At 42.4% G+C, this 23,000-nt stretch overlaps 2 protein-coding genes across 3 annotated transcripts in view; both read left to right on the forward strand.

Annotated features, from left to right (window-relative positions):
* Positions 1–15,901, forward strand: part of LOC106605289 (OTU domain-containing protein 7B-like) — a 34,907-nt gene extending 19,006 nt beyond the window's left edge. For both annotated transcript variants that reach the window (XM_014200762.3, XM_045718424.2), the window contains 11 exons: positions 6,065–6,274; positions 6,685–6,867; positions 7,119–7,346; positions 7,538–7,639; positions 8,059–8,186; positions 8,289–8,395; positions 8,614–8,741; positions 8,838–8,987; positions 9,846–9,960; positions 13,066–13,144; positions 14,059–15,901. In XM_014200762.3, coding sequence (XP_014056237.1) covers positions 6,190–6,274; positions 6,685–6,867; positions 7,119–7,346; positions 7,538–7,639; positions 8,059–8,186; positions 8,289–8,395; positions 8,614–8,741; positions 8,838–8,987; positions 9,846–9,960; positions 13,066–13,144; positions 14,059–15,540 — 2,787 coding nt within the window. In that variant the 5' untranslated portion in view covers positions 6,065–6,189 and the 3' untranslated portion in view covers positions 15,541–15,901. The remainder of the gene's footprint in view (positions 1–6,064; positions 6,275–6,684; positions 6,868–7,118; positions 7,347–7,537; positions 7,640–8,058; positions 8,187–8,288; positions 8,396–8,613; positions 8,742–8,837; positions 8,988–9,845; positions 9,961–13,065; positions 13,145–14,058) is intronic.
* A 5,475-nt stretch (positions 15,902–21,376) lies between these two features.
* The window catches only part of LOC106605290 (myotubularin-related protein 11-like), a 36,226-nt gene continuing 34,602 nt past the window's right edge, over positions 21,377–23,000 (forward strand). Inside the window, exon 1 of the mRNA XM_014200763.3 lies at positions 21,377–21,864. Within this exon, the coding sequence (XP_014056238.1) occupies positions 21,808–21,864 (57 nt within the window). The 5' untranslated portion in view covers positions 21,377–21,807. The remainder of the gene's footprint in view (positions 21,865–23,000) is intronic.

Consider the following 23,000-nt stretch of genomic DNA (forward strand, 5'->3'; position numbering starts at 1 on the left):
GTTCTTCAAATGCTTAAATGTGGAAGTCTCTGTTTTGGTTAGCCTGCAGTTGTTTCACTGCTGGAAGCCTATACTGTAATGGAGGTTGTCTCTCCATCCCTTGTTTACCTCCATGAATCTTCCACGGGCCCACACAATGGCTGCAGCATGCCGTGGTGACCTCTCCATGTCTGCTTCAGTGATCCAGGCCTCTCCCAGTGTCAGCACCCACGTGCTAGCAGCAGCTTCCATTATGTAACCTCTCAGACAAAAGCCTGGCCGGCCTGCACACATCACTGACTGCTCTGTGCTGGCAGCAGGGCCATTATGCTAGCCAGGCCATCGCTTAGGTGTCTCTCACAACCTAAACAGGATTGGAACTATTTTTGGGAAATTCTGACTGTTAGTTTCAACCCCGGTTCTCTTACATTGCTGTCAATATTTGCAGACACAATATTGACATAAATTTGTTGTTTTTGTCGATTCATCACCCCTAGCAGCCATCAACTAATAATTTAGTGGGACCCTTCCCTAGTTTTGTGGCCCTTAACTCACCTCATTGTCAGGAACTCCTGCTGGTTGATGCGTCAGAAGCTGAGTGCGTCCACCGGAATGGCTGATGTTAGAGGCTGGTAATAACAAAGTCCTTTCACTGGTCTGTTGGGTCCATTCTGTCCACAGAGCGACACATTACCAGCAGGCATTGGCACTAGCTTGTCCGTTGATGCATCATTATTTGTAGGACTTGGTTCGCTCAACTCCCAGCAGTAGGTGTAATAGTGTTTCACAAACTAATCATGTCATAAAGTTATCTTTGAGATGCAGTAAAGTCAACACAACAAGAGGCTTTGTATGGAGGCCAGGGCCTAGGGAGATATTGTGCTGCTGGCTTCTGCTTCTCTCACTAGTATAAACACTAACCTACCACCAGAGCCAGAAGTACTTGTCCACTCAACTCAACACCTGTCTCTCTTGAATGCTGAGTATACTCACACAGCCTCTTGCCAACAGATGTACAGTGCCTTCAGAAAGTATTCAGACCCTTGACTTTTTCCACGTTTTTGTTACGTTACAGCCTTATTCTAAATTTTTTATTTTTATTTTTGTCAGCAATCTACACACAATACCCCATAATGACACAGTGAAAACAGGTTATTAGAAATACCTGATTTACATAAGTATTCAGACCCTTTGCTATGAGACTCTAAATTGAGCTCCGGTGCATCCTGTTTCCATTGATCATCCTTGAGATGTTTCTACAACTTGATTGAAGTCCGCCTGTGGTAAATTACATTTATTGGACATGATTTGGAAAGACCTGTCTATATAAGGTCCCACAGTTGACAGTGCATGTCAGAGCAAAAACCAAGCCATGATGTCGAAGGAATTGTACATAGAGCTCTGAGCCAGGATTGCGTCGAGGCACATATCTGGGGAAGGGTACCAAAAAATGTTTGCAGCTTTGACGGTCCCCAAGGACACAGTGGCCTCCATCATTCTTAAATGGAAGAAGTTTGGACCCACCAAGACTCTTCCTAGAGCTGGTCGCCCGGCCAAACTGAGCAATCTGGGGAGAAGGGCCTTGGTCAGGGAGGTGACCAAGAACCTGTTGGTCAATCTGACAGAGCTCCAGAGTTCCTCTGTGGAGATGGGAGGACCTTCCAAACGGACAACCATCTCTGCAGCACTCCATAAATCAGGCCTTTATGGTAGTGTGGCCAGACGGAAGCCACTCCGCAGTAAAAGGCACATGACAACCCGCTTCGAGTTTGCCAATAGGCACCTGAAGACTCTCCGACAATGAGAAATAAGATTCTCTGGTTTGATGAAACCAAGATTGGCCTGAATACCAAGCATCACGTCTGGAGGAAACCTGGCATCATCAACATGGATCATGGTGGTGGCAGCATCATGCTGTGGGGATGTTTTTCAGTGGCACAGACTGGGAGACTAGTCAGGATCGAGGGAAAGATGAACCGAGCAAAGTACAGAGATCCTTGATGAACACCTGCTACAGAGCACTCAGGACCTCTGCCTGGGGTGAAGGTTCACCTTCCAACAGGACAACGATCCTAAGCACACAGCCAAGACAACGCAGAAGTGGCTTGAGTAGCCCAGCCAGAGCCTGGACTTGAACCCCATCGATCATCTCTGGAGAGAGCTGACAATTGCGGTGCAGCAACGCTCCCCATCCAACCTGACATAGCTTGAAAGGATCTGCAGAGAAGAACGGGAGAAACTCCCCAAATTCATGTGTGCCAGGCATGTAGCGTCGTACCAAGAAGACTCAATGCTGTAATCGCTGTCAAAAGTGCTTAGTAAAGGTTCTGAATACTTGTGTAGATTTGATATTTCAGTTTTGTATTTTTTTTTTTGTAAATTAGCAAACATTTCTAAAAACCTGTTTTTGGTTTGTCCTTATTGGGTATTGTGTGTAGATTGAGTAAAAAAAAGAAAGTGTTTTTTAATCAATTTTAGAATAAGGCTGTAACGTAACAAAATGTGGAAGTATTTTCAGAAGGCACCGTGTAGTTTTGTTGAAGGGTAGGCTGGCCCCTATCCACAGCTCATAGCTGTGTGTTACAGCGGCTTTGGGAAAAGACTAGTACAAGAGATGTGAATAGCCTTGATGTGATGTGTATATGTGAACAAGAGTGCATTTCTACACAGCAAGTGTGTTGGAGACCCTGCAAAGAGAATACTTTTTTTTGTGGCCGACTTTGGAACAAGGGCACTGGAAATACTCTGGTTTAGAAATACCTTTTGTCCTGTTGACTTTCTTCTCTTGCTTGCCGGTGTGCCTGTGTTGTAAGAGAGGGAGAGCGAGTGAGGGTGGAGAGAGAGAGAGGGATGGGTGTTAAAAAAAATAAAAACATGATTCATCAGGTGCGGTGGTGAAGAGTTCACTGAGTCAGAGCTGAGGCATGAACAGAGGGTGGATGAGTTGAGGCATGGGTGGTCCTAGATGACTGCAGATAACAAGGGCGGTAGTCCAGTCACAGCTTGAACTTCAGTACCCCAAAGCCATAACATGAGAGGTGGAACATTTGACCATATAGGATAGAAGGGAAATCGGGATTTAGACTCTAAGATGTACGCTAGGGTAGGGTGGTATACCGTTTTTTGCGGTATACCGTTATTGATGCTCAGACCGGTTTGGGTTTTTACTTTACCTTCTATAACGGTGTAATGAAACAGCAAGGAGCAGGTTTCGAACCCTCGACCTTCAAGCCCGAAGTCCGGCGCGCTATCGACTGTGCCGCAAAAGCATGCTCGGGCGGCAGAGTCGATTTCCGCGCTCATAAACCCAGGGTCGTTACAACGGTATTTGAATGTTTGATTTGTTAAACGGGATAACGTCCATTTTTATAGTTTACTTCGCTTCTTGAGTTATCGCTCTCCATTCTCTCCATGCTGCTTTCCACACAGACCTATCCCCGCCCCCTGTCTCTCAAGGAGGGCATTTGTTTTTCCTCGACCACGAGACACTTGCGTCCAGTCTGCATGTTCAATGCAGCATATGCAACAATGTTGATGACAATGATGCAGTTGTCACTTTGCTTATTAATATAAATCTACTAGCATTCTATAATTACACTATTAGCTTGTGTTTCTTACATCTGCAGACAGCTAGTTTGTTTTAGCAAGTTGTTCTTAAATCTTGTTAGCCGCTAATGCTAATCGCTAGCTAGCTAATACATTTACTGAGTAAGAGCAAGCGTAATTAGCTAAACAGCCTGATAATACCAGTGATGGTGTAGAACTTTATCAGCATGTTGTTTGTGCAACAGTATCTTCTAAATTGAAGAGGTGAACGCAAAGCAAGAATATGTTAGCTACATGAAGTAGCTAAGGGAACATTCAATGTAGCCCAAAATTATAGGGTCCCCTAGGAAACGTCTATCAGCGTTTTAGTTCCTACCCTGTCACAATATTTCCTCCCTGGCATTTTCATTTGTTTTTATGTCAAACACTGTATTAAAAGTGACCACTATTATATTCTAACTATATAATTAGAATATACATTCTATTTCCATGATTCCAACAGTTAACCTAAGTGTGTTGCTCTAAATTGCAAGTCAAATTGCAACATTTGGTTAAAGAAGGCCCAAATTGGTTGCCCATATTGTGCAGCCCTACATGGCAGTGTAGAAATGATCTCAAATGCAGAAATTGATAAAAAATTATGATTTTCTTTTTGGGTTGAAGTTTAATTGAACAGTATAAAACAATCAGAATGGAGACTACGTTTGTTTATGTGTAACTCTGTGTTTTTGTCACACTGCTTTGCTTTATCTTGGCCAGGTTGCAGTTGTAAATGACAACTTGTTCTCAACTGGCCTTCCTGGTTAAATAAAGGTGGGGGGAAAAAAATACCCATTGAAATCACTTAGAATCTATGTGTTGCCACCCTAGGGTCACGCACTACTCATAAAGCAAATTTACAACTTCTATTATTAAAAAACATAAAATACCATGATATAATATTTTGGCCATATCGCCCAACCCTACCCTAGGGTACCAAAGGATGTTGAAGTACTGCTTTAGGCAGTGTATGCTCAAAGAGAGCATAATCTCAATTCAGATATTTATACTGAACAATAATATAAATGCAACATGCAACAATTTCAAAGGTTTTACTCAGTTACAGTTCATATAAGGAAATCAGTCAATTGAAATAATACATTATTTTGGCCCTAATCTATGGATTTCACATGACTTGCAGGGATGTAGCCATGGGGGGAGCCAGGCCCAGTCAACCAGACTCCCACAAAATGGCATTATTATAGACAGTAATACTCCTCAGCATCCCCCACTCCCCCTCAGATGATCCTGCAGGTGAAGAAGCCGAATGTGGAGGTCCTGCGGTCTTTAGGCTGGTTTGACGTACTGCCAAATTTTCGACAACGACATTGGAGGCAGCTTATGGTAGATAAATTAACATTCAATTCTTTGGCAACAGCTCTTGTGAACATTCCTGCAGTCAGCATGCCAATTGCACGCTCCCTCAACTTGAGACATCTGTGGCATTATGTTCTTCATATGCCACACCTGTCAGGTGGATGGATTATCTTGGCAAAGGAGAAATGCTCACAAACAGGGAAGTAAACAAATTTGTGCACAAAATCTGAGAGAAATAAGGTTTTTTGTATGGAACGTTTCTGGGATTTTTATTTCAGCTCATGAAACATGGGACCAACTGTTTACATGTTATATATTTTGATGTATTATAGGTTACATATTGGCACAGTGCTACAGCCAAACACTAGGCTACCTTATGGACTGAGATGCTGACACTAGAAGCTTTTCTTATTTCTGTCAGGGACATTTCTAGTCATCCTTGCACTTGTAACGATTGCCCTCCATCTCTCCTTTCAATAGCCCATCTGTAGAAAATGTATTGTTCCCCAGTCTCGATGGGGGTCATCATTGCTATTTGCAACTCTGAAAACCTGTCACTGTTAACCTAGTAACATGACATTTTGCCTGATCCAGCTATGCCTCTTTTCAGTCATGTGCTTTCTATTGCCTATGGATTGTTGTAGTTTTAGACTTTTTCTAAACCCCAGTCATTGTTTGAGTACACCAGACCCTTTGTGTGCTGACTCTCTAAATGAGACTTCTTTGTGCGCTGTAGTTAGGAGTGTGCTGTGTAGGTAGAAAACAACCTAGAGACACATTCGCATCATCCCAACATGTTATCTTGTTGCTATGATTCAATGCAAATGTGAACGCCTTTTTTAATTTGCTCAATGGCTCTGTGAGCAGCCTACCACAACAGTGGTCATGGGTGAGTGAGATGTGGCCAGGCATAGGGGTCAACAGGAAACTTATTTTCCACAGAGATGTTGCCCTTTACCAAAACAGGCTTACACATGGGTACTATGAAAGGGTCAGTGGGATTATGTTCCATCTTTTTTTGTGTTAGCTGTTAATAAGATTACATTTAACACACTTGAGTCCTTTTTCCTGGACCTATAACGTTACATTCCACAGTACCTGCATGCTGTACAAATGGATCATAGTTTGATGCCAATTCAGGTTTACATTTTCATCCGTTTTGCTTATTTTTGATTCTATTCAGGTTTGGCTGGACGTGTAAGGCAAGTTGAAGAGCCCCCCTTCCCCTTGGTCCAGTGGTCTTGTTGGGGAGGGCGGATCCCCTGGTTTTTTTTCTGCCCTGATGCCGCCCTGTAAATTCATGATCACATGACCTTGGATATGGACGCAGTCCTGTCCGACTTTGTCCGTTCCACTGGAGCCGAACCAGGACTAGCCAGAGACCTGCTAGAGGGTGAGTTACAAGGCATTCTGGGGTAAAATAGATGGTTTTATGGCCAACTGCTAGGGAGAGGTATAAATTGAGCAGTGCACCTCCCAGTTAGAGCTGTTGGTTAGGTAAGGTATCATATAAAAGGAGGAAGTTAAATCCAGAAGAGACTCAACTCTTGTTGCCTAGCAGCAGCACAAGTTGCAGATAAGAATATGGGTTAAAAATGTAATGCACTGCAGTAGCTATACGGCAGTGAGAGACAAGACGTGCTCAAAATTCAAATATTTACTCAAGCAGTGGAATGTGCCAGTGGCCTTTACATAAGATAACAGTCGCTATGGTTTTGTTGACATATGGTAAATATTTAAAGTAATGATTGTTGAGCGGATCGGCTTTTTCTGTCAGGTTTGACTTGTCCTTTTCATTTGCAGGGAAGAACTGGGATCTCACCGCCGCCCTCAGTGACTTTGAACAGCTGCGACAGGTGCATGCTGGGAACCTGTCGTACTCTTTTGCTGAGGAGAGGACGTACCCAGCCCCGGAGAAGGAGATGGCCAGGGTGGGGCGGCCCCTTTTGCACCGTCACGAGGACGTGCTGCAAGGTGAGAACAATGGTAAGTGTAAAATAATATTTTGGGCATAATGTCACTTACTCACAACCACTTATCTGTTGTTGTCCTCTTGTTCTCTTCATTGTGATAAACTAGAACCCTCTCCTTTTTTTGTTTTGTTAATTCACTTTTTCTTTTTGTCAATTCTAAAGTCAGCCTTCCTTGTATACTTTCCAATTGTCCAATTTCTCTTTCCCACCCCTTCCCACAATTAACCTAAACTCCTCTTTTTTTTGTGATACCTCCCTCCGCAGCCACAGAGAAGCGTCTATCGAGAGGCATCTCCCATGCCAGCTCTACCATTGTGTCCCTGGCACGGTCACACGTCTCCAGTACTGGCAACTGTAGTAGTGAGCCCCTTCTGGACACGCCTTTGTGCACATTCCAGCTGCCCGATCTCACTGTGTACCGGGACGACTTCCGCGGCTTCATCGAGAGGGACCTCATTGAGCAATCTATGATGGTGGCCTTAGAGCACGCCGGTGAGTTTAACTGCACGGGTCCCACTGCTGCCACCATTTACAAATAAATGACTTTATTCACTTCTGAGGCAATCTTGTTAATTGTGTTGCGTAGATGACCGTCTACACCGTAGTTTCTCGGTACTACACGTGCGTTCTGAATTGTTTTTAGTGTGAATGAAACTGCGAGTGACTGTTCTGTTTACGTTAAGGCCGACTCAATTGGTGGACACGGGTGGGACCTAACTGTCAGAGTCTATTGCCATTGGCAACGAGTGGGGACGGAAACTGCCTGTTGCATGCAGCGTCATTGGGTGAGTGTCATAGCCTTTCAAACAAGATCCAAATCTAACGTGTTAGGTCATACTCTGCTATGTCAGTCAATGATGAGAGCTTCATTGTTAGCTGAAAGTAAGCCCTTGAATAATTGTGGTACACATTATAGCTAAGCGGCAGTGTCCTGCTGGAGAGGCTTAGCCCAGAGCAATTAATTAGGACCCAATTGAGGTGTAAGCGTTGTACGCAAAATGCCTTGTAATCCATCCTTAGAAATGGGGCTTTATTTGTGATATTCCTGAAGCTGAGGCCCATAATGGCAGTTTAGGCTAATTAAGAACAGAACTCCCACATCAAGCAACTTGCCTTTTGCCTTGAGTAAGGTTTGGATGTAACCACTGGTTTTCCTTTCTTTGGGATGGTGTTGTGTATACTATGTGCCTGTACGGCCTTGCAGGTATGTGGGGCTTTCATGACCGCGACCTGATGCTGCGGAAGTCTCTATATGCACTGATGGACCACGGCCAGGAGAGGGAGTCTCTGAGACGCAGGTGGAGGTGGCAGCAGACCATGCAGAATAAAGAGGTGGGGAATTCACTAGGATGGATCCATGTGAAACTTAGTCCAAGGGATTGTTTACAGTCCAAACTTCCATTTCAGTGTATTGAAGTGTGTGTGTGTCCACAGTCTGGTCTGGTGTACACAGAGGAGGAGTGGCAGAAGGAGTGGAATGAGCTGCTAAAATTGGCCTCCAGTGAACCTAGAATACACTACAGCACCAATGGCAGCAATGGGTAAGAATTGTCTCGGACACCTCTCACACGCATTATTTATGTTAAGTATGTATGCTATTATATTAAGTTTGAGGCATACCACATGCAGTTACGGCCCTTCATGAGCCTCTGTTTTGGAACAAAGACTTAAGATAGTAAGAGAGAAATGTTAGATAGTGGCTACCTATGTCACTTCCTGTGTGTTTCCTGATCTGACCCCGTTTGTTTCCTATGTGCAGGACGGAGTCATCAGAGGAGCCTGTGTACGAGAGTCTGGAGGAGTTCCACGTGTTCGTCCTGGCCCATGTCCTGAGGAGGCCCATAGTAGTGGTGGCAGACACCATGCTTAGGGACTCTGGAGGAGAGGGTAGGAAGACACATCCATAAGCTGTGCTTTATGAACTTTAGTGTTGTAATGGATTGTGATGTTTTATGCTAAACAGTATTCTCCTTCCCTTTCCAGCTTTTGCCCCCATCCCATTCGGAGGGATCTATCTGCCCCTGGAGGTGCCAGCTGCCAAGTGCCATCGCTCGCCCTTAGTACTGGCGTACGACCAGGCCCACTTCTCTGCCCTCGTCTCCATGGAGCAGAAGGGCGGCTCCAAAGAGCAAGGTAATGTTACGCAATCTTTATCAGCCTACTACAACACGCCAACACGTCTCATAGTGAAGTGGGCCACTTGAATAGACTACACCTCACCAAAGTGGAAATTAGAGGAACTGCACATCAATCATAGTCCCAAAATTGACTAACGTGTAAAAAAAAAAAAAAGATTATTTTTGGACATCAATGTGTTTCTAAAATGAAAAAGTCTGAGATTAGAGCTACCTGTGACATCTCTGATTCCTTTGTAATATTTGAAGGTTCGGTTTTGAATTCAAGTAATTCCCTTGACTGACACGGTGTTTGTTCATAAAATAACACTCACTTGACGTTCCGACTGAAGAGTAGCATTCTGATCTCACATCAGTCAAACACTGACGCTAAAGTTGGCTAGCTTGCTAGCTACTTCCAGACACAAATGAGAGAACACCTTCATCTGACCATTTTACTCACCCTAGAAGAGCTGGTTAGACTGTTCTCTTATCTAGAAGGGTTAGTGACTAACTGTCATACTGGCAACAATAAAAACATTTTTAGCCAGTCTTTACAGAAACATGTCAACTGGGTGTATGTCATTTGTAAATTCATCAATTATTCTGCATTCTGGGACTCTCAAACCAGAGTACTAATTGGGGTAGATTGCCAGTGTTTACGAACTCACCCCATGACCAACATCAAAGTACTCCTCCAAGACACGAATCTAGTATTTTCAGTTGCATTTTCTTAATGAGGCGTAGGAAAACTGAGGTGAAATTGGGTGTTACAGTCCCTCTTTAATTAGTACTTTGCATTAGTTGAATGACAATTGCTGGATGAAAGAATGCCTTTAATTTTACTTTGAACATTTTTGCTCTCTCTCCCTCACAGTTGTGATCCCTCTCACTGACTCAGAACACAAAATGTTGCCTGTACACTTTGCAGTGGACCCTGGGAAGGACTGGGAATGGGGCAAGGATGATGCGGACAATGTCATGTTGGCAAGGTATGACCCGAATCATTACACTTCAAATTGGGTCTGCATTACCCCCTCTAAAAACACACACACACACATACAGTCACTATGTCCTCATAGGACCTAGTATTCGTGGGTAGGGATTGACCCCTGCACCAGATTAGAGAAATGCTTGTCAGTGAGAGTGAGATTAGGACTAAATGCCTTCTATGATTGGAACAAGCGGAATACAGAAATAGCCTGAAATAAAAATAGCTGGATATTTATTCCATTGGATTAAGATTTGCTGTTGTGTTTCAATTGGAATGGTGTACAAAAATAACTTAAATGGAATTAATACAGTGCCTTCAGAAAGTATTCACTCTCCTTGATTTTTTCCCCCCACATTTTATAGTTACAGCCTGAATTTAAAATTGATTAAATTGAGGTTTTGTCTCTGGCCTACACACAATACCCCATAATGTCAAAGTGGAATTTTTTTAATTTTTTTTGACATTTTTACTAATTCATAAAAAATGAAAAGCTGAAATGTCTTGAGCCAGTAAATATTCAATCCCTTTTGGTATGGTAAGCCTAAATAAATTCAGGAGTAAAAGTCACATAAGTTGCAATAAGTGTTTTAACATGATTTTTGAATGACTACCTCATCTCAGTACCCCACACAGTACCCCCCCCCTCTCTGTAAGGTGTCTAAGTCGAGCAGTGAATTTCAAAAACAGATTCAACCACAAAGATCATGGAGGTTTTCCAATGCCTCGCAAAGAAAAGCACCTAATGGTAAATACATTTTTTTTAAATAAAAATAAGCAGACATTGAATACCCCTTTGAGCATGGTGAAGTTATTAATTACACTTCGGACGGTGTATCAGTGACTAAGATACACGCAGCCTTCCTAACGCCGTTGCCGGAGAAGAAGGAAACCGCTCAGGGATTTCACTATGAGGCCAATGGTGACTTTAAAACAGTTAAAGTTTAATGACTATGACAGAACTTCGGACTATAGTGATAGAACTCCACAATAGTGCTGAGCAGTTGGTCGTTTTGGTTTGATTATTAAAAATAATCACTTTTTTCAGTTTCGGTTATTTGGGTTGAATGCTGTAACACTGAATAAAACAATAAATAAAAGTCTCATGATGGTAGTGACTGTCCATTACTGCTTATAATTTATTAACCATAATTTATTCATATTACTTTAAAATATTTCAGTTCTGTATATTACATTTGTTTAATGGCTTTATTTATTTTTTTAGTTCTTCAAAGCAAATAAGGCATACTTTTATGACTGCTGTATACTGTATTTTCAGGTAGAGTTAACTAGCAAAGCAACAGCTGCTTTCTATGTCCCCTCACGATCAAGCATTCTTGTCTCTTCTGTAGCAGGCGTAAAAGAAACACAGACCGACAAGTAGATGTGCAATGATTTATGGTCATTGTAGTTTATTTCATTTAGAGGCGAAAGAAACACACACCTCTTTAGGCGAGGTGCTGGCTAGCGGAATAGAACACTTGAAAAATGAAAGGAGAGCCGCACACTCTAGGAGCTCAGATTAAATAATTGAATAACCTAATGTCCAACATTTTGACAGACAAGCTGTCTTCATCAGGGTATAATGACAAACACTGCAGGGTGACTAGTTTATATAGTGTCAAAGGACACACAGGTGTGTTAATTACCACATTTTAAGCACCAAAATATTTGTTTGCTGGAAACTAGAGCTCACTACTCCATCGCATAGTTCTGCGTGGATCGGATTTATCTCTAGAGAAACTGCAATGTGCACATTGAGCTCACAGGGGGATAAAAATGGATTTCAAATAATTGAACCAACATTGGTCAATTAGTTATTTAAAAGGAAAAATAACTTACATTTCATAAAATCTCTCAGCACTACTCCCCTCTACTAAACTAAATGGCAGAGTGAAAAGAAGGATGCCTGTACAGAATAAAAATATAGAATCAAATATTCCAAAATATGCATCCTGTTTGCAATAAGGCACTAAAGTAAAACTGCGAAGAAATTAACTTTGTCCTGAATTCGAAGTGTTATGTTTGGGGCGATCACAACACATCACTGAGTACCACTTCATATTTTCAAGCATGGTGGTGGCTGCGTCCTGTTATGGGTATGCTTGTCATCGGCAAGGACTATTGAGTTTTTTAGGCTAAAATTAAATGGAATCGAGCTAAGCACAGGCAAAATCCTAGAGGGAAACCTGCTTCAGTTTGCTTTCCAACAGACACTGGGAGACACATTCACCTTTTAGCAGGACAATAACCTAAAACACAAGGCCAAATATACACAGGCATTACTTACCAAGATGAAATTGAATGTTCCTGAGTGGCCAAGTTACAGTTTTGACTTAAATAGGCATGAATATATATGGCAAGACTTGAAAAGGGCTCTCTATCAATGATCAACAACCAATTTGACAGAGTTTGAAGAATACAATAATCTAGTATTTTACAATCCAGGTGTGCAAGGCTCTTAGAGACCTACCCAGAAAGACTCATGGATGTAATCGCTGCCAAAGATAATTCCAACATGTATTGACTCGGGTGTGAATACTTATTTCTGTATTTCATTTTCAATAAATTATCAAAGATTTCTAAAAACGTGTGGTATAACATTGAGGTATTGTGTGTAGATGGGTGCGATTATTTAATCCATTTTGAATTCAGGCTGAAACACAACAAAATGTGGAATAAGTCAAAGGGTATGAATACTTTCTGAAGGCACTGTACATAGTTTGTCTGAAAATGGATTATAGAAATATTTGTATGGGGGCATTAGTATTTCAGCTCTGCACAATTATGCATTCAGGTTGGCTACATTTCTGACACGGTATATTATTTATGCATTATGAAAGGTTACATAGTTTCAGCTGAGCCGTTTGGTGCTCAGGACTTGAACAGATGCCACGCCATTAGCCCAGTTTGAATAACCGACATGTTACCAGACATCACTTATGTAGCCTCGTTCTTATTTTCCTTTCTCTAAATGATGCATGTAATATTCTGGGAAGCAGCCTTTTCTCTAAATGTTTCACCCAACATGGTGTTACTGTTAGGGGCATGACGAGGTGATTTCACCCTCCGTTTGAACTTTGACCTGTCTCTCTTCCTCCCTCAGTGTGACCCTGTCCCTGGAGGCAAAGCTCCAGCTGCTACACAGCTACATGACTGTCACCTGGCTGCCCCTGCCCTGTGAGGTATCTTTTGTGTTCTCATTCACTAAGGGAGAATCCTAACTCTTAACACATTTCCCTCAGTCATGCATTGATGTCAATCGGAGACTAAGTGATAATTTGAGTTAAGTGCCGGTTTGGATTCAGCCCTGGTTGCAGATAATTTTGTAACAATAACTTACCTGAACACCCTCCCCCTTCAAATAGTTTCTGAATGTGAAGCTTAGATCATATGCTACCTACCTGGTTACGCATGTTGTAATGGATGATTCAATTGAAAACAGATTTGAGAGCTATTAAATGTAGATAAGCTATTTACAGTGTTACATAACTGTGTGGGTTTCTGTTATTAGGTGGGTTGTAATTTTCTGTTTTGATCTAGTCGGTAGTCATTTCCCCTCTGCTTCACAAATTCCATGTGAAAACAAACCACACATAAAATGACGTCACACTAAATGGTTTGAGTGGCCTTTTCGTGCATTCCAATCTAATGCCGGGGAGTTAGAAAGGAATCTCAACCTCATGGCAATTTCACCGTTAACCTCTAGTGAGAAGTAGCAATAGAAGGATCGCTGTTGAAGATCTGTGAGGTTTTCTTGGCCTTTCCAATAAAAACGAGGATGTTGGCGTTACCTTTAGCTCTTCGGTTGTCATGGTAATGGGGCTTGGCAGAGAGGACCGTTTTTATAACTGTCCATTGTGTGAACTAGTGTGACGTCTTCATTGTAGGTCACACCGTCTCCAATTATAGCGTGTACATTTTCCAATAGAATTTATAGAAATGGCAAAGAAGCTTTCTGAACTGAGTCATCTGTACCTCTCACTCCTGCTCTTAATCTCTCTGTTGCTTTCTGCGTCACTCACACCTGCTCCCTGTTTCTTTTTTAAATTCAATTTCTCTTCCCTATAATTCATCATTGGTGTGTCTGTTCTTTCAGCAGGCACCTTTGGCCCAGCCCGAGTCCCCCACCGCCTCTGCAGGAGAGGACGCCCGCACCCCTCCCGACTCAGGAGAATCCGACAAGGAGTCGGTCAGCAGCAGCTCCAACGGTGATGCAATGACGGCACCAGGGGCGGCCAGCGCAGGTAGTGTGTCGACCAAGAACAGCTCCTCCTCCTCCAGCTCGTCCAGTAACACCTCGGCAACATTGACGACGGGTACGGGGGCAAAGGAGAAGACCAAGAAGGAGAAAGACAAAGACAAGAAGAGAGCTGACTCTGTGGCCAACAAGCTGGGCAGCTTCGGCAAGAGCCTGGGCAGCAAGCTGAAAAAGAACGTGGGCGGGCTGATGACGGGGAAGAATGCAGGAGGAGGCGGGGCCAAGCAGGAGGGCACAGAGAAGAAGAAAAGTTCGCTGAGGGGGCGGAAGGGCAGCAAGGACAGCTCGCCTTCGGCCCATGCCTCCGAGGACTCTGGGAAGGGCTCGCCGTCATCGGGCAGCGAGCGTCAGAATGGCACAGGCAGCGGAAGCAGAGAGTGTGACCCATATAAGTACAGTGCCGACGTGAAGGCGAGCCTGGGCATCCTGCGGGCGGCCATGCAGGGCGAGAGGAAGTTCATCTTTGCTGGCCTGCTCACCACCAGCAACCGCCAGCCCTTCCAGGAGGAGATGATCCAGCGCTACCTGTCTGACGCTGAGGAGCGCTTCCGGGTAGAGCAGGAGCAGCAGCGGAGAGAGGCAGAGCGGAAAGGAAGCACCAACGGCATCCAGCAGCCCAAGAAGGAGGCAACGATTGGCACAGAGGTGGGCTACCGCACTTATGAACCAAAAGAAGAGCCGGCTGAGAGCTCACCGCCCACATTCAACCACCTCAAGTCGTCTTCGTTCAGCCCCTCGCTCTACTCTGGCGTGGTGCCCATCCCCCGGCCAACCTTCATGGATCAGCCACCCTCCCCGGCCCCCGTCCCGCTTACTCAGCACCCACACATGCACGGCTACATGGAGACGCGGCGCCAGCTTGCAGGTGGCTCCCCAGCCTCGTCTTATCCTGGTCTGCCTTCCTACGCCACCCTCCCCCGCCACTGCCCCATGGCGCAGGGCCCCCCTCACCCCCAGTACCACCCCCCGCAGGCACCGGTACCCCTCAGCCCCTTTCGCCTCATCCCCTCTTCTTTCACACCCTCATACCTCCCCGAGCACGACCCTCCAGACTACCCCACCTCAGAGCCTGTAAGCGGGGGCTACGCTAACGGATTCCGGGACGTGCGCTCTGGCCTGGATGTTCCTCGCAGCGGACCTCTCCCGGTCAGGCACTACTCCCTGGGCAGCGCCGGAGGCCTGTCTAGCCTCCAGTCCAGCCGCTGCCGGACGCCAAGCTGCAACTACTACGGACACCCCGAGACGGGCAACTACTGCTCCTGCTGCTACCGAGAGGAGCTGAAGAGGAGGGAAACGGAGCCGGCCATCCACAGGTTCTGAACGAACGCACGGACTGACCAGAACTGGCTTTGTGGCCACCAACCACAAGGAAACTGATGGATGAGGTTTCCTGCTATAGGACGATACAGATCCTGGCCCTCTCCTCGCATCACTTCCTTCTCTAAAGTTAACACTGTGTGTGGAGACCGTCCTGGACAGGATCGGTACAGTGACTGGAGAGAAGGTGGCTGGCGGCTGCTGCGGCGGGCGTTAGACAATAGGACTGTGCACTTCTCTTACATTTGCTGTGGCTCTTATGCAGGCTGTGTGTGTGTGTGTGTGTGTGTGTGTGTGTGTGTGTGTGTGTGTGTGTGTGTGTGTGTGTGTGTGTGTGTGTGTGTGTGTGTGTGTGTGTGTGGTGAGAGTGAGAACTGCAGGCTCTCCTCCGCTTTGTCCCCTCGTCACCTCGCAACTGTCTCCTCCTGGTGGAGAGAATGTATACGGCAGGCGATACACGCACTCTTACGTCCACATTACACACACAAACTAACACTGCACAAGCACAACCTGAAACTTCTTGATTATCACTCCTCTATATGTGGAGACAACCTATATTTGGCCCTGTAAATTGATGGTATTTTAACATATGAATCAGCCCTTCGATGTCTTGTTAGTCTATTCAACCAGAGGGTTAGAGATGTATGCAGACGGACTAGCCTAGGGCATTACTGTTTACCGGGTGCTCATGTATGACTTGGGAATGAACGGAGCTCTTTCCTGATGAGTAGTTGGGTTTCTTTTGCGTTGGTCCTCGCTCTTGTAATGCAAATTGAAACTACAGTATTATGTTACAGTAGTTGCTGTTCTGTGGGCTGCAATGGTGCTGCTAACGTTCCAGAATGCAACAGACCCCCTCTATACATGTTCATCTCAAATATAAACAGGCAAACAGATAGCCCTATCCACCCTTAAGATGCCTTTTATGGCAAAGTAACCATCCAATCTAAATTCACCATTGTGTCCAAACCATATTGTGTCCAGATGTCAGTCAACTTCTACCATTTTTAGATGTCTCCCAGTATCAATTATAGAACAAACATGGCAGAGTACTGTGGTAGATATTCCGAATGACTAATATACAGTATTTAATAAGGTTGCTAGAATCTTACTGTTCCTGACTTGTTTTCGTCATTTTATATCCATCATGAAAATGAGGCATTTCGATAATATGCTGGTACATTTAGGGTCATCCAACACTACTAAACCGGAATTCAAAACACAAACTCCCCTCGCATTTTCAGCTCGACCTCAAGGTAATCAGTATATGCTAAACTGATAAACGTTCACATTTTGGTTGAAAAAGACACTGTCCATTGTAACATTCATTGTCCACTTACATTGTAACTGTCAATTAGTCTCTGCTTCTCTTGTGGCTGAGAAAGGTAACAAGTATTTTCTGGAAACTCGTCCATAGGGCTGTGTTACTTTGGTCTAAATATTCATGTAATTTTTCGTGAATACCTACTTATGGCAAACCCCAAATTCCTGACATGGACACCCCATTGATCCGATTCAAAACAAGTTGGATTATTCAACCCAACTCCCCTTCAAGTCCTATTGAGGGCATTGTGTTGATTCCAAACAAGTGACTGACCCCTGTCGCTTAACCTCTTTCTGCACAAATTCAAGCACTTTCCTAATGTCCGTAGACATTTTGTTACCGTTTTGAAGGTATCTGACTGTTATGTTGTCCTTAGGTCATGTCAGAACTGTAGACACTGCCACCTCTACTTGCGGGAGGGCAGATGCATGGGCTAGAACCCCTTCTCTAAGGATTCAGTTACCATGGGTACAGCTTTTTGGTGCCAGTGTTGTGGTTTAACTCTATTTCCTAGTTGCCTTTTTCAGTCTCTTGTTCTTGTGGCATTACAGTCTTGTTTGTATGTTTTACAAAATGTGCATCAGGTGTACACTACTCGTTTTTGCTGCAGTTTCTCTTCTGGTATTTTTGTACCCTACTCAGTGTAAAGCCCCTGTTTTCATTATTTAAATTTTGCACCCAGACATGGAGTCATTGTTCGAAGATCATAACAAAGCGATTTAGAGATCAAATGTAAAAAAATATATATAAATAATAATTCTGGAGATTGGAACATATCAAATTTTTTAGATACTGTCTTGGTCTCATGTTACTCTCAATGATTTGCAGATTAGGAATAGATTTTTTTTCTCATCACCAATGTATTAACACTTTCTCATCCAAGCCGTGTTATTACCAATGAGCCATGTAGACTCATGAGGAAGACAGGGGTGGTTCTGGGGGGGTGGCCAGGGGGGGCCAGTGCCCCTGTGACAACAATTTTGGACCCCCTTGTGGCCCCCCCTAAATGTGGAGTATGAAATTATTTTGACATAGCAAAAATTAGTTATCGTTCTTTTTATACATCCGTTATTAGACAGTGGCAACGCGGAACACTAATGATTATGAACATGGTCTTTTGCCTGCTAATGCCTGTAATGCAGTGAAGAAAACGATATGACAACAATAACGTCTAATGTAACTGGCCCCTCTAACAGTACAACTGGCCCCAGCTTGGCCCCCCCAGTTGAAATGGTGTAGAACCGCCACTGGAAGAAGACCAATCTTCCTGACTTGATAAACAACATTCGTTTAGTCTTTTCACTTGAAGCACAATGGTGTGAGAATATCTGTATGCAATTCACTGCCTTGCCCAATGGATGGCGCTCTTGTGTTTGTTCAGTGTTCCTGGAAGTTTCCATGCCCTACTTAACCAAAAATACAAAAGAGAACAATTTAAGGGTACTAAGATTTGAGTTTATTTCCAAAAATACAATTTGCCAAGGGTATGAGGGACTTTAAGTAACATTTGTCTTTTGAGAGGTAGTTCAAACATGCGGCTCAAAATAGTCACCCTTCAAGGGATGCTCCATGACTTCGAGGTGGCATGTGCATCTTGAATTGGAACCAACCATTCCCCACAATACCATTATGCTATATCCAAAACAATATTACTCTGTGTGTGTGTGTGTGCGCGCGCTTACGCTGTATGAAATCTTTTTGCAACAAAAAAATTGCAGCTCATAAGGCACAAACAAGAGGTCATCTTTAATGGAAAGATGATGGCTAACTAAGAAATGGGTGTATGTGTGCTTTCTCCTCTCAATGTAATAATATTAGCTTACGTCAACAATTTTTTTATTTTAAGAATTGGATGGCTTACAGACAACATCTTGAACATTTTGACTTATAGACTGCAAACATTTTTGTATAAAAAAAAAACAAATGACAGTGAGGTTGTATATGTTGAAGTTATTTTTGTAAACCCAAAGTTTTACAATGTTTTTAAAGATAATCTATATTGACGGATGCTAAAATGAGTGGAATATAAGCTTGTAATAGCCTGGGTTTATGGAGGAGTCAGTATTCACCAGAATGGACAGTTTGGCTGTCAAGGTTGATCACAAAAGAGCCTCCTAAACTCAAAGGTTTCTCATTAGCAAACTAGTTTCCTCATTGCTGACCTGACAATATGATTTGAGAATATATATTTATAGTAAGATTTTTTTTCTTCCGAAGTTTCCTTTTGGAATGTTTAGTTGAGAAACTTTTAGTATGTTATGTGTCAAGCAGACTGGCTTTTATTTGTTTGTTTTATTTGAATTTTACGTGTGTTCATTTTTGTTTCTCACCACCAATCCATGCAATGCTAACACATTACGGTAATGATTCAATACTTGATTGTTGGTGTTTTCAACTTATGCTCTTGCTGCAATCCCTCTCTAGGAATAAGATGGCTTTGAATTTGTTTTACAAAGTAACTGACCCATTATTTTTATATTGTACATTTTCTCTCATTTCTATGGGACAGAATAGTCATCAGCAACATGAACATGGGAAACTTTAGTTGCATGGAACTGGAACTGTTGCATGTAAATTACTCCATTTAACCAAATTTGTGCATTATTTTGAGCTGATTTGGGCTGTCCTGGTTTTTTGACCTGTTTTTTAATTTTATTTTCTCTTTTCATGTTTGGAGAGGAGAGGCTGTGACAGTGCAATCTGGATGGAAAGAACATCTGATTTATTTTTATTTTTTTTGCACTGTTTGAATAAATTCTCATTTGTATTTCAACAACATGGTGGCAATCCAAATGTTTTACTCTGTTTCTGACTGTTTTTGGGGGGGTTACAAATGTAGGTGTTCCAGAGATGTATAGAAAAGGGATCGTCTGTTTTTCAATGTACTCATTGGATGTACAATGTTGGATGAAAGGTGAGAATTGGTATTATCTTGATCTAAGGATGATGTAATTGTGACACCATTGATTTCAAATCTTTCGTGGCCAGAATACGTAAACATAAATGGTACCGTTCGTCCATTACATTTATCGATCATCTGACCAAATGACACCAGATTTGAGTTCTGGGTTAACTGCGATTTACATTGTTAGAATCAATGTGTACATCGATTCATCTACATCTGATGCCAGCCAGTAGATATAAATGTTCAAAACTATTGTATTATATTGTCCAATTATCAATTGTGTTGAAACACTCAAGTCTCTCTCTCGCTTGGTTGATTAAACAGCAAAAGCTGTTTTTACGTATTAGAAACAACTTGTTACAACATTACACATTAGAAGTAACTTTCACTCAGATGATGCAGCTGGCAGTGTCCTGAAGCTGTTCTATGTATTAGAGAAATTGGAGACCCTTATGTAATATTGAATAGGGTCCCATGTGGTAGAACGAGGTTTGGATTTATAACTCGTTCACAAGGACACGGTCTCCCCACCTGGCTGTTAGGAGGGACAGACTGTACTTTATCCATTTTAGAATTTCTATTTGCTCATCGAAAGGAATTTCTTCAGTACATTCCCGCTGGAATATTCTTCCAATAGCATTTATCTGCATTACTGCAGTACTACCTTTCTACATTGTCAGTTCAGATGACAGAGCAGCCGTACCTCAGACGTTTATCATTTATCAAAGGATCAACTGCAGGTACTGTATCATTCATATCCATCACTTGCCTGTGTTAAGACTAACCTACAAATGGGTGCCTTTTTTAGGGCTTTTATCTTGTAGGTAGTTTACTACTGGTAATTTATTTAGATTTTGAAATAGTATTTTTTCTTTGATTGCTTCTGTGCTCTTTAAGCCTAGTCATCCTCATGGTATTTCCTTGTTTACATTGTTGCTTCCATTCTCGTTTGAAATTCTCAAGGTAGGCGAAAGGTTGAACCCTTAGTGACAATGCCATTTTACAGAATACTACAAATGCAGCATCCAGTTCATTCTGCATTAGTAACATGGGTATAATGATTTACAACTATTTTATAAGCATGTATGATCCTGTAAAATGTTATAGGGCTGTTGATGTTAAGTATCTATATTGAAGTTAACAATGGGACAACACTATCACGTTTTTATTTCTGCACCTCAGGCTGTTTTCGATAGTTCTAATTTCGGTGAATCAGTTTGTCAATTAAAAATGACTTAATGTAATATTGGAGGCAAAACACTTGAATTTAGAAATATATTTGCATCTGTGTATAGGCCTGTATTCAACAACCTATTAAACGGCCCATTTGAACCATCTCCATTTCCATAAAACTAGGCCTACTTCAAAAGCTCTACATACTGTCTGCCTCACCTTTCCTAAATTACAGCGTTCTTCATTGTCCTGAAGAACTGAACTGCTTTAGTCTCAGTGCTGTGACACCTCGTTCAACTAACCAAGACCTTGATTACCTGAATAAGGTGGCTTAATTTGCAGGGCCATTATAGAAGTACAAACTGCTGGTGAAAAATTGGGATCCTATTAGATGCTTTTTACACTGCTGGCCCTTTAAGAGGCTGTACTGCACTTGCTTTTTTCACTGGTGTGTCATTTTAACTATGGCGAGGGAATCAACAAATGGAAAAGGAAAGGGTACAAGCAGTGGTAAACATTTCTTCCACATTCCAGTGACTAACAACTATAGGCAATATTCCTGACAGGCGGTACATTTATGTGGGGCGTGCACTACACGGTAGCCTACATACATGGATTCTTTCGGCAATGATAACCGTGAAAGAAACGAAATTAGTTTTCTGATTCACAGAGACTACCTCTGTTCTCGAAACCGGTGATGCAGGGTATCGCTGACATTCGAAGAAAGTGGACCGTTTCTTATGTTTTCCTGATACAGACATGGAGCGATTAAAGGCCCCTTTTCTTCTCGCTATCGAAAAAAACGTAAATTAACTAAGGTCTACTTTCTATATTTCGTTCCCGAGAGAGTTGAGTATTGGACGTCAAAATGTTAACTGGATCCAAAACCACGTTCAAAGTGAGACAAATGGTCCCAGATATAAAGGTAGGCTTTCCACTCAATGTTTTAATATTCTGTTAGATTTGTTTCGTGTTCTGAAAGGTAGCTTGCCGTGGGTCAACTTTTTAGCTACCAATGAGAAGAATAAACTGAAATACTTTGTTCCATCATTGGTGAACTATATAAACAGATGTAGAGGCCACCTAGATATCTTGCTGTGTTCAGAAAGGTTAGTTACAATGTGTTCAACTAATTCGTCAATGTATCGAATTCTATGAAGCATTGTAAGACGTATTACTTGTGGAAACAGTTTAATGGTTTGATGCCCTTCAGTCTGTCTGTGGAATGTAGGTTTTTTATTCTTACTGTCTGGGACTAAGGGGGTTGTTTTGTTTTTATACAGCATCCAAAAGAAGCTGTCCATCGTAGCATTCTTTGTTTTATGCACTAGGTTTCTGTATGGTGAAGAGGCACATGTGCACTGATTAATTTTGCCTGCTTGGATTCTATTAATTATTAATTATTATCCATACCAAACGATGGCATGTGCAATGAATGCCCATATGGTTAATAGGGATTTAGAGCTGGTGGACTAAACTTAACTTAAACCCTACAGACAGTGTACAGTTGCATACTGTACAGTATTATATGAGAAGAATGAAATGTGGGAATATGAATTGACTAGACAAGTGGGATTAGCCTACATATTCAAGACCTTGGATCATTAGGCATAGAGTGATGCCTGTTTTCTTAAATAACTTCTAACTACTCTTCAGCAGCACCTCTTGATTCTAAACTTGGGTGGCCAGGAAGCAATCATCCAGGAAGCTGCTACCATCACACACTTTATCACTAAAGGCATATATATATATTTATTTATTTATATATATATATATATATATATATATATATATATATATATATTTATATTTATTTATTTATATATATATTTATTTATTTATTTTGAACCTGAGACCTGTGGTTTCTTAACATTCAGGTTTATTTCTGAGATCTTTCATCATGTGTTGTGGCCTTGAATTTTTGTTGTTGTTGCACAGAACACATTGTGGTGTAGCTCTGGATGGGTCTGTCTACACTGTTGATGCCTTCAACTCTGTTATACCACCACAAAGGGATCAACCTTTTACCTACAGTATGTCAGTGAACATGCTTTATCACGC

This window comes from Salmo salar, chromosome 05 (genome assembly GCF_965601325.2).
Source record: "Salmo salar chromosome 05, fSalSal1, whole genome shotgun sequence".
NCBI classification, from domain to species: domain Eukaryota; kingdom Metazoa; phylum Chordata; class Actinopteri; order Salmoniformes; family Salmonidae; genus Salmo; species Salmo salar.